Genomic DNA, 12,901 nt, shown 5'->3' on the forward strand with positions numbered 1-12,901 from the left:
CGGATATCAGGTTATCCGAATCCGGACCAGTTTTCAGTGGGTCGGGTTCGGAGTCGGGTATTTTGTTGAGAAATGTGACCAAACTCTACCCTAATCCTATATTTCGGATACCCATCGGGCTCGGGTAGGATAAAACCCGGTATAAATGAAGAAAGAAGACAATAAAAAAAATCTTATTTGAAATATATATCTACATTTTATTCATTCTTCGACTATCCACCAATCCTTCAAACAAAATAAAATTTCTAATGAACTTAGAATTAATTATCATCTATACTCAAACATAATTCTTTCATATGATTTAAGAATAGATATACTCGGAAGGAACTATAGACACATGATCACGTGCAATTAGGGGTGGGCAATGGGCCCGGTCGGGCTAGCATGGCCCTAAACATTTAAAAGCCCTTTAGATATTAAGGTCGGGTCGGCCCGGCCCTAAAGTCAACATAGGGTCGGGTCACAAGTCTAAATCTCAAGCCCTGACCCTACCCTAAGCCCTCTTTAAAAGCTTTAGGGCCGGGTTTTAGGGCCGGGCCTATTTATTTTCTTCGTTTTACAAATGTCATTTTTCAGACAAAGGTTGTTTTTTTGGTTTATGTGTTACAAATGTCTGCTCTGTATTTCGCTTTAATGATATGGACGGAAACCTTTAGTTCTAGACTTGGCTTGGATGTGAATAAAAATATAATTTATAAGAAGTAAGTGGGAAAATAAATTAAGAATAATAAATTCTAGACTTTGATTTGGTAATCAAAGAAATAAAGTCTTATTTTTTTTATTAGGCTAGTGCTCATTGTTCTTCATGGCTGCTAGATAGGTTGACAAGTTTTTGTTATATAAGACAAGTTATTGGAAGTACCCTTGGGTGTAAGTGATAAATTACAAATGACAATGTTATTTTAATTTAAAATATTTAACAAAGAATTGGACAATTATGGTACGTGTATTTATAGTGAAAATGTGAAACTATAACTAGGGCTTGGTTAGGGCTGAATTAGAGTCGGGCTATGTTTGAAACTTTAGCCATAGCCACCTACTAGAAGGCCTTAGGGTCGGGTCGGCCCTGCCCTAAACTCTGTGAGGGCTTTAGTTGTGAGGGTTTTATAAGGCTTAAGGCTGGGTTAGGGTCGTTAGGGCCAAATTCCCACCCCTACGTGCAATTACTGAAAAAATTGAAAATTCCGACATAAATTTTTCTATAATCCAATATATTAAATAACTCATCATTGTAAACATGAATGAGATCATAATTCAAATATTTATCTAACTCATTCTTTTATATGAGATTAGTAGTATGTAATTGAAACCGGATTTGGGGTTCGGTTTCGGGTTTTTTAGCCATTTTAACGGGTTTAGGGCTAAATTATCGGGTCGGTTTGGGTTTAAAAAGTGTGACCAAACCCTACCCTATGTATTTCGGTATGGGTTCGGGTATGGGTTTTGTAGGGTTCGGGCAAGGTTCAGTGCGCGCGGGTTTTTGGTTGGGGTTTTGGGCGGATTTCGGGCAAGATGGACATCCCTAGGCAGAAGTGAAGTCTAGTTCGGCCGATGGCAGTCCTAGCTTTAGGTTCTGGAAATTGAGTTTGCGCATCTGATTTTTTGCCAATATTTCAAGAAAGTTGAAATTTCGACCATGTAAACTTGTACACTAGAAAAAGAAACATTGTTTAGGGTTGATACATATGAGAGAAAGAACTTTTGCAAGAGTGACCAAAACCTTGTAAAGAGAGATTTAATTAGTAAGGAGAGATCTTAGTGAGTGTGGAGAGATTGAGAGAAGTGTGTAACCTTTCTTTTTCCATTCTTACAAAAAGATTATTGTTTTTTGTAGACTTAGGCAAGAATTATGGAACCACTTACCTAAATCATTTGTGCCTTTTGTAGTATGCTTTACTTATTTTACTTAACTATTGTTTATTTGTGATAGTTAGTTTCATTGCTTAGAAGTGTGGTCACTAGATATTTATCATTGGAGTTTAGAGTATCCATATATAAACTATCTTGTGGGGATCGATTGGTATCATTTTCCCCAAAACAAAACACTGGCAATGTCCAAGTACATTGATTAGTTGTACTTCTATCGATCTGCAAAGATTTTGAATGTTTAATTTTAATTAATCGCTCTCGACTACCGTTGCTTCATGATTGGCAAGGCATTTCTTACTCTCGAGTCTCAACTCTAAACTGCATTATTGTTCATTTCTTTGCAAAAAGATCTAGCGATAGAAGAATTGACAATATTTGCATGACTTTTATTCTTTAGTAAATACATACACTTGAGTAAGAAATAACTGAAAGCAAGTACATAAACCAAAAAGTTCAACACCAACACGACGCTTAATAAGGACAGGGCCGAAATTGATTCTAAAATAAAACCACTGAAAATAAGCTACAGTTCAATTGCACTCATCACTAAGAACTGAAACCCAATTAACTAAGCTTTTACAACACAATCTAAAATGGAAATCGAGAAAAGTGATGGAGAAACCTTCAGCTTCTTTATTTTGACAAAACGGCAGAGAAGCTGGACACGGTAACTCACTTCTAAATGAAAAACTACAACAGGAATTAAGTCTACATATCAGACTCAAAATGTTCAATGTGCACTGCACCAATAATAACATCTCCATGTTGAGGAACCAAGCTGACCACCAAGCTGTCTGATGCTTCAGCCTCAATATCATCCAACAAATTCGTAATACCCAACTCAATCTTCGCTTTCCTTGATTCCGTAGCCTTCTTAACATGTGAGTGAGCAACCCTCACAAAACTTCCAGCTAACTCACCTAGTTCAGGACCAACCAACCCTTCAATTGGTTTCGCAATGTAAACATCGAACTTGATACTTTCACCGTGGGCAATTTTGATTTCGTCAACGACAAGCACTTCGGAGGCTTCTTCTTTCTCGTCTTTCGAGCGAGAGGTTTTTGGCCTTGGGACCAACACTCGAATGGTTGTGTCCAGGGCTCGAGGTGCAGATCCAAACTCAGAGACTGGAGACAGTGATATGCCTTCCCCAGCTGATCTCTTTCTACCTCTCACTAATTTCTTGTAACGCTTTTTAACATCTTTCCATGGATGTCGCTCTGTTTGGTAGGTGTATCCGAGATTTTCAGTAATTAGACAGTCCTTCACCTGTCATTTTGCAAAAAAAATATCATTGATCCTTCAGTATTGATTGATCCTTCACAAATAAGTGAAATAACTAACTAGGCGCAGTTTGTGTCTACACGAAAGATGCCTGTTATTCTACTTAGTTGGGCGTACGTTACCAGTGGATCATTGACCAACATCAAATCCTATTACAGGCTCATATATGTGTGTGATCACAGTAACACCTTAATACACGTTGAGGATGTAGATATTTGGGGATCTACATACGTAGGACGGAAGGTTGGTCTGAGGGTAATCTTAGTTTTGCTTTGACATATCATAGGTGAAAAAGGGTCTACCAAATTTTAACCCCTGTGATGTGCATTTGGATATCATTGATTTTAAAATCTACTCTACAAGCAAGTGATATTTCAAGTTCAAGAGACAGTGAATGCAGAGTTGTTACATCTCTTACCTTACACCTGACAACCTTGCGATTTTCATCGTAAAAGATGAACGAAGCTTCGAGCCAATCGGGGTCGTTGAACTCAGCCTTGTTACCACGTAAGTCGCTATAGGTGTCCCACAATCGATCAACATTAGCATGGTGAGCAAAGAACATGGTATCTCGTGCTGCAGTGTAGAAGTTACCCATATCATGACGAGGAATGGCTACTGGGCCAGTCCACTGATGAAGAGTACCATGCATATTTTCAAGACTGCCAGCACCATCAGGTGCATCACCAGCTCTCAAAGGAGTGCCCAAGAAAAGAGCAGGAGAACCAATGGTTTCAGTAAACATGTTATAAACCTTCCTAAGATTTTTTATTTTAATCTCTTCCTCCTGCTCAGGAGTTGGATTAGGTGCACCAAAGGTGTAATCCAAGTCCAATAAAGCCGAGTAATGGTCAAGATTACGGTTGCCATTATAGAGAGTTGACGACGTATCTAGGTATGGTTGTGGCATGTACATGCCATCAGGTGCATCCCAGTTCCAGTAAGGGATAGAAAAGGTGGGATCACCAATGAGTTTTCCTAGTATTTTCTCCCAGAAATATATGTAGTATCTGTGCCATGGAGTAAATAGCCAACTCCCATGAATTTGTAATAGAACGTCGTCAAATCCCACCTGATCAAAAGCACCATTGCAGTAAGTGCAATGAATGGTAGCTTGTTGCATATAGTTCCATGGATCATCAGCTGGGAGTTCTTTCAGTTTTTGAATGGCAGTTTGAAATTTTCTAATCTCGTCGTGGCTCAGCTTGTGAGCAGCCTTCCTTTGTCTTAGGAATTCTTTTCTTGGAGGAATGAAGTCGACTACATTGGCCGTGGTGTAAGGCGGGCAGCAGTTCACCTTTTTTGTCAATTACGAAATTAGTTAGCAAAAAGAAATTTTGAATTTTCGTAAGCAATACATTAAAGATTAAACCTACCTACTCTAGATCTATCTAGCTACCTAGCTAACTGAAACCAAACGAAATGGTGAACTGGTATACAAAAAAAAACAAATTACCCGTTCGCCGTTAGCACTGTCTGTTGCAAGTTGGCACTTTGAGAGGTCTGGTGGGCTTACAGGTGCACCAATGGCCCTCATGCCTTGGTTACCAATAGCTGAAGTTGCACCATAGAGTCCCCCCATCCCTAGTAGTACATTTCGCCTATCGATGGTATGGTCTTCTTTTTCCTTACTTTGTTTTTGCTCACAAGAAGTATAAGCAATGCGCTTTCCGACGTGAATATTAGAGCGGGTCTGCACCTTACTATGGAGAGTGTTTGTGAAAGTAGATGAAGCAGGGAGGGTGCTGGTGGCTAAATGGGACAGAGACATTGTCTCAAAATGTTAGAAACAACTAGGGATTCTTTGTAAGTGATGAAATACTGCGAAAGATGATTACTCCTTTTATAGAGCTGTAGATATATGGGCTATGATTATTATAATAGAAGTGACTAATGGTGAGCTGATAACGTACTAAATGAGTTAATAATTTGATGAACAAAATCTCACTTCACATGTGCCTCCAGTCCATATTTACGTGTAAATACCCTCCTCTTCTCAAATATATCACTACAGTACACGTGTCCACACACTAGGTCGTATCTTCACATCTCGTACATCACCAGGTCGTACCACACCACCAGGACGTAACAACGATCCAAACTCAGGTCATCCTAAATATCAAACACGGCCATATATGGAAGTAAATGATCTACCGTGATCATGAAGCTCAATCAACGCACCAATCAAGGAGACATTTACTTTGTAACATCAGAAGCAATGACGAATCATCAAGATAGCAAAAAATATAGATCTACACTTGACAACGGCCTGGAGCAAATAAGGAAAGTCAGCTCAAACATCTATAAGTAGAGATAGATGAACTATATATTTTCTACTTGCCAAGCAAAAAAAATATATATATACGTAAGGCTTGATTCAAGTTCACCCAAGAAACTTGATACGTAGGCAACTCTTATCCCAAGAAAGAGTGCAGTCATTCCCTACCAAACTCAATCTCAGGTTGTAGACACAAATCCACACCTCTACATTGGCGCCGTCTGCTGGGACGTTTCTTTGAGAAAAGAACACCCACACTATTTTCTCAAGCCTACGAAACTAGTTAGAAAACCACTATGGAATAACAACTAAAAGCTCTAGTAGATCAAGTAAAGTTTCTCCATGAATCATTTACCATGCTCTAGCAAGAGAACCAAGCTTTGCGCAAGCAAACCACCTCCAACACCAACAACCTTGCTCCAGACGCAATTGAAAGCAATGCAATCACAGCCCTCACTACAACCACCAATCAACGACTAGAGGACTTCGCCCAGCGGTTGGAGAAGTCAAACGAAAAAGCCAACGTAGCCCAGATCGTACAAAAGATGCTCTAGTCATACAAAGCATCACCATTCACCATAGAAGTCAAGGACAAGCAGCCTCCCACTGACTTTATCTAGCCAAAGTTCTCATTGTACGATGGTAGCTCGTGTCCAGGCCAGCACATAGCTCATTTCAGCCAAATCCTAGTGCTTTATAGCGCTCTAGACTTTGACTACCTCAAATGCAAACTCTTTCCAACCAGCTTGAAGGACGGAGCTTTAGACTGGTTCTACACGCTAACTCTTTATTCAATCCACAACTTCGATAAGCTGGCCCAAACATTCGCAGCAAAGTTCGTCCACAACAGGAAGAAGCAAGCTGACCTATACTCCTTGTTCCAGCTGAAGCAAGCACACAGCGAGACTATTCGTGCTTTCCTAGGACGTTTCAAAAAGGAACTGTTGTCAATGGAGTCAGGTATCAAGGACAGCTTTGCAACCTCGGCATTCACCAACGCCCTCCTAGACGACTCCAATCTAGCAGGGTCTCTAATGCACAACAAGCCAGAACGCCTAGACGACCTATACCACAATGTCGACAAGTACATGAAGTACGAAGAATGGATAGCCTAGCACAAGGGCAAAGAAGTCCTCGCAGTTAATGATAAATGGGGACCCAAAGAAAACAACCAGTACTTAGGCAACAACAAGGGCACCACCTCCCACAAGTCATCATACACCAAAAGATAATTCTCCAACTTCTCCAGGACGCCAAGCCATATCTTGAAGAAGATATATATTGCACCTTACTTCAAACCAAACATCAACAAGGTGATCGCAATATCAGGACGTCCATACTGCCACTTCCACAAACTCCACCACCATGACACCGATGAATGTTGGAGCCTCAAGCACTACCTCCAAGACTTAGTCGAAGAGGGAAAGTTGAAAGAGTTTCTGCCAGAAGGCGAGCTCAGGCATAAACTGAATGCCAACCGCAATAGAAGCAAGAACCATAGTCATGAACGACTTGCTCGCAAAAGGAGCAGAAGCAGAATAGCCCGACGATCTAAATCTTCAGGTCGGTCGAGGCACAATAGAAGATAGCACTCCTCCGATCACGACGAGGAAAAGGTAATCCACATGATTATAGACACCTTCAACAACGAGACCTCTGGTCATGAAAAGCGTAGGCGCGTAGGAGCACTGCAGGAAATATACCACCTATCCCACAAAGCTGAAGTGATTACTCCTGCCAGCTCTCAAACTACAACCGCAATATTATTCACAGAGGAAGATCTCGACAAGGTGTGCCTACCCCATAATGATGCTCTGGTAGTGCACGTCAAGATCAACAGATGGACAGTCAAGCGGGTCCTAATCGATCCAGGCAGCTCTTGCGACATCCTTTTCTACCAAACATACAAGGATATGCACCTGCCAGACTCGGTGATGATAGAGTCAAATGCGCCACTCTACGAGTTCAATGGAGACCGCACAGATGACATTGGAGGCGTCATCCTACCACTCTCCATTGGAGAAAAAGAAGACATGGTTAAGACCTTAACACATTTCAGTGTGATTGATGTCAAGTCATCATACACTGCAATCTTAGGACGCAGGTGGATTCACAAGATCCAAGCAGTTCCATCAACCTTACACCAAGTCTTGCGGTTTTCGAACCCCGAGGCATCATGGAGCTTAGAAACAACCAACTAGATGCTCATCGATGCAATCATGTCAGTGCAACAACCAAGGCCAAAACTTAAGTCGTCCAGACAAAAGACATCCCAAAGCTGCAAGATCCTCAAGCTTCCAGCCCACCAGCATCAGCAACAGCGGACAAGCTCAAGAAAAAACAAGCACAAATCGAACCTGGAGAGAAAGTCAATTTGGGCACAAATGATGACCCAAAATTTGTTTATGTAGGGGCTGATTTAGACCCCAAGCTCAAGGAGCAACCTGTCAATTTTCTATCTCTTAATAAAGATGTTTTTGCTTGGTTGTATATCGATTTGTTAGGAATCGACCCTCAGGTCACTTGCCACAAATTAAATGTAGATCCAACTATAAAGTCTATCAAACAACGACCTAGGAAATTAGTACTCAAATTTCAAAAAGCCATCAATGAAGAGATAAAAAAGCTCAAAAAGGTTGGATTCATTAGAGAGGTCAAGTACCCGACCTGGTATATCAAACTTGAGGCCATTAACTTTTATCATTTATGGACGCATATAGCGGATAGAATCAGATACCACTTGCAGAAGAAGACTAGGAAAAAACATCCTTCATAACCAAACAAGAAACGTTCTGCTACAACGTCCTACCGTTCGGCTTGAAGAACGTCGGTGCAACCTGCTAGGACTTGTCACAAAAACATTCAAGGACTTGATGGGCGACATTATGGAAGTCTACATGGACGACATGGTAGTCAAAAGCACAAAGGCTGGCGACCACATTTCTCACCTACAAGAAGCATTTGAAAGATTGCGCCAAAACAAGATGAGGCTCAACCCAGCAAAGTGTGTATTTGGGGTAGCCTCAGGGAAATTCTTAGGATACCTCGTTTCACAAAGACACACTGAAGCAAACCCAAAACAGATATGAGCTCTCCTTGAAATGCCAGAACCAACTTCCAAACAAAAAATTCACAAGCTATCTGGCATGGTTTCAGCCCTCAACAGATTCATCTCACGTGCATCTGACAAATGCATACCATTCCTGTAAATACTAAAGAAGGGCGCAACATTCACATGGACAGACGAATGCAACAAAGCTTTTAATGACCTGAAGGCTTACCTATCAACTCTGCCCGTTCTGTCCAAACCAAATGAAGGATAAACACTGGGGCTTTACCTAGCAACTACCGATTTTGCCATCAACTCGGTCCTCTTTAGCGAAAGCGAGGGAATTGAAAAACCAGTCTATTTCACTAGCAAAACATTGGCAGATTTAGAAAAGCATTACTCTCCAATTGAGAAAACAATGTTATCTTTGTTATACTCTGCTCGCAAGTTTCGACCATACTTCCAGGCTCACGGCATCAAGGTCTTAACAGATGTACCCATCAAGCAGGTCTTGAGTTCCACCAACAAAACAGCCCGCATGGCTAAATGGGCTGAAGAACTCGGAGAACATCACATCAAATTTTTTCCCAGAACATCTTACAAAGGTCAGGTCGTTGCCGACTTCCTTGCTGACTTTCCTGTCGAAGATATCAACTGGGAACCCAAGCCCATTACTTCACTCCATTAACCAATCACCGCAGACACATGGCACCTCTACGTAGACGGAGTTTGCAACAACAGCGGTAGTGGACTGGGGGCTGTGTTAACTTCACCAGAAGGAACCCAACTACAAAAGTCAATAAAGATTGATTTCGCAACATTCAACAACGAAGCAGAATATGAAGTGTTAATCACAAGCCTGCGTATGACACAACAATTATAAGTCCGAAAGCTCAAAGCGTACAGTGACTCACAACTAATTGTCAAACAGATCACCAAAGAGTATGTGACAAATGGAGCAAACTTAGCCAAGTACGCTCAGGTCCTTAATGATATCATCAGCTCGTTCATAATATTCTCCTTGGAACACATTCCCCGAGAGGATAATAGACATATAGACAGCCTACTTTCTTAGCCTCAAAAACCCAAAATACATGTCCCAGCACAGTTTACATTGACATCTTAGAGACCCGTCTACCAATATGAAAGTGTCAACATCCTCACGGACTTCCAACCCTCATCCGAAGAAGAGAGCACTCAATCTTGGATAGGCCCATTTCTGAAATTTATCTTACATGGCGAGCTCCCAGCAGAAGCAAGAAATGCTCGTGCCATACAATTTTAAGCTCCTAGATACACCGTGATCAATGGACGATTGTTCTGCAAATCCGCAGGAGGACCCACCTAAGGTGCATAACTCCACAAGAAGGCAAACTTATCTTCGATGAAATTCACAAAGGCGAATGTGGCAACCATGCAGGTGCTAGCAAGATCTTTGGCTCATAAAGCAATCGCCCAAGGGTATTATTGGCCAGGCATACACATCGAAGCAAAAAAGTATGTTCTCAAATGCCACCAATGTCAAATATTTTGCCACACCACCTAAGTCTAGCACGAGAGTTGATCAACATAGCCAGCTCGTGGCCTTTTCATATGTGGGGGTTAGACATCATGGGACCATTTATTCCACAAAAGAAAATAGGACTCAAATACGTCCTTGCAGCCACAGATTAGTTCACCAAATGGGTTGAAGCAATACCACTTATTCAAGTCAAGGGAATCCACATCATCAACTTCATATAGACCAATATGATCACAAGATTTGGTCTACCCCACACCCTCATCATGGACAATGGAACCCAATTTACCCGCACACAAGTCAAGGCATTCCTACAAAAATGGCGCATCACTCAAGCATTTTCTACACCTAAATATGAACAAAATAATGGCCAAGCAGAGGCCACAAACAAATCCATCAAAGAGAATCTCCAAAAGAAGTTAGAGAGCAAGAAAAGTCAATGGCCAGAACAACTCGACAATATTTTATGGGCATACAGAACAACAGCTTGAGCCAGTACTAACGAGTCTCCTTTCAAACTTTGCTTCGGAATAGAAATAGTCATACCATCAGAACTTATAATCATAACTACACGTTCTGACATTGTCAAATCAGGAGAAAATGGCAACACCTTATCCAAAGAAGTCGACCTCCTAGAAGAGCGTAGGGAAACTACTACAATATCCCTAACTCGGTACCACCAAACCATCCAACGATCTTATAACAAGAAGGTCGTCCCAAGATCTTTCCAAGCTGGTGACTTAGTCCTCAAAAAGACATTAGCACCAGCCAAGCCTGACCTAACGTGGGAAGGACCATACATAGTGCATAGAGTCGTTGGAAATGGACATTACTAGATCAAAACCCAGCTCGGTGATGTGCTTCCCCGACCTTGGAATACAGCTCTACTCAAGCGCTTTTACCAATAATTTTTCTCCAGATGTATCAATCAATATGAATAAAATTTCATCGGCATTTTCTGTATAAGTGTTATCCTTGCATTACATGAGTGCCACACATCATGCATTCGCTGTCCGATCATCAGTCAAATCCAATACAAGGTACCCCCAAAAGGATTACAAGTCAACTTAAGGCCTTTAAAAAGGGTTAAGTTTGACTCAACTATAGTTACTACTCAAAGGCTAATTATTAGTCAACAATCAATAAGAAGTTCCTCCAAAATGAACCACTCAATCAATACACACACCTAAGGACACGAAGAAACCTAAGTGCCAACTACGCGCATCTATCAGGTCGTACACAAATACTTACGACCTAAAAACATCAGGCAGTCTATCAAAATATGACAGGTCGTCAAGTCTACTAGTATGCAAAACAGGTCATCAAATAACAAAACAAAAGTAGGAGAAGCAATCACATTCATACAAAATTTAAAGACAATCTCATTTTTAAAAAATAAGTAATTTAAATATTTTTACTTACTACAAATTCGGTTAGATACTAGAGGCCCCCAGATTATCTTAGAAAAACGACCTCAGCATCCCCATAAAAAATAGAAGTTATCAGTATCAACAACAAAAGAAAATATAGTTCAAAAAGCTTCATCCATCATCAATCACATTATAAGAATAACACAATTAGTTGACACAAGATAGATTCTCCATATTCATGGGGTCCAGTTGCCAACCCTCTTCACCAACAGAGCCAATAGCCGGATCACCACTTGCATCAAGCACTTCAAATAAAGATCTTGATGGTGAGCGGTGGAGCGACAGACCTGTGTCGGTTGGTAGATTAGATCGTCTACTAACATCTACAACAGTACTTTCTATAGTTACTGTTGTAGCCCCACTTTCAACAAACCTTTTGAAGGTTTTGTACTTATGTTCTAGTTCCATGTAATCATCTATCAGGATGTAGACATCACCACTCTCTACCAGATCGACCAGGTTATTGTATTCATTCTGAGCTTGTTCAACAATGACCTACGATTGTTTGCTCTCAGCAATCCAATACGCTATCTCCACCCTTGAAGCATCAAGAGATGGCTGCAATAAGTCCACCTTCCCAGCCAAATCCCCAACCTGAGCCCTCAACCCCACCACTTCAGCCCATTCAACCTCTTGCACAACCAACAACTTGTCATAAGCCTCCTTAGCAATCTCCAGCTCCTTCTTATACAGGCCAGAGATAGTTGTCATCTCTCTCAGCTTCCTATACATCGCCAAAACCTGACAAGATAACAAAGTAAGTCAGGAATCAATATCACAAAGCATAAAACAAATCGTAGGTCGGAGATAAACTTACAAAACACAGCGAGCAATCCATGTCTTTCAAGTTCACCTCCAAATCCTTCCCAGTATCCAGCTGATGCCTATCTCCATCTAGGGCAATACTTTCTAGCCCATTCGCTACCAGTGAAGACTTGAAACTGCAGCCCTTATTCTTTAGCAACCGCGATAGTCTACTCACAGGGTCATAGTAGGTGACCATTCTATCCAGAACGTCAGACTCACCAGCCTTATCACCTTGGACCGCACTCCCAGATCCTTTGTATTTTTGAGTTGGCTCAGTCTCACTAGCCTTCTTCTTGCCCCTAGCATCAGCTACCCCAACATCAACCGACAGCTCCTTCAAGTTCATCATTCTCAAAGGAGCCCGACCTAATGAAGTACGACCTTCCACCATAACAGGTCGTTCCTCAGACTCAGTTTAGGTCCTATTAGCCCCATTAGGCTCACCGACCTTAGCTCGCATCTTCAAATGAGGCCTACGAAAGGGAGCGGGAGCATCACCAACTCCCCCAGCACTCCTACCTCCACGACATCCCCTATCACTCTCACCTACCTCCGCAGGTCATCTAACCATAGGACGGATACCAGAGCCTCCTCCAACCGTCCTAGCACCAAAAATAGGTCCCCTTCTTTGATCCTCTTGATCCATCCCAGTATCCGAACTAGAG

At 41.5% G+C, this 12,901-nt stretch overlaps 1 protein-coding gene across 1 annotated transcript; it reads right to left on the bottom strand.

Annotated features, from left to right (window-relative positions):
* Positions 1-2,348: 2,348 nt before the first annotated feature.
* On the bottom strand, positions 2,349-4,975 carry LOC147475991 (polyphenol oxidase, chloroplastic-like). The gene is made up of 3 exons (XM_086583942.1): positions 4,610-4,975; positions 3,572-4,450; positions 2,349-3,138 (listed from the first exon to the last, which is right to left on the bottom strand). Exons 1-3 carry the CDS (start codon positions 4,922-4,924, stop codon positions 2,578-2,580), a joined length of 1,755 nt encoding a protein of 584 aa, XP_086440068.1. The 5' UTR covers positions 4,925-4,975; the 3' UTR covers positions 2,349-2,577.
* Positions 4,976-12,901: the final 7,926 nt, after the last annotated feature.

Source organism: Coptis chinensis, chromosome 9, assembly GCF_015680905.1.
Source record: "Coptis chinensis isolate HL-2020 chromosome 9, ASM1568090v1, whole genome shotgun sequence".
Taxonomy (NCBI): domain Eukaryota; kingdom Viridiplantae; phylum Streptophyta; class Magnoliopsida; order Ranunculales; family Ranunculaceae; genus Coptis; species Coptis chinensis.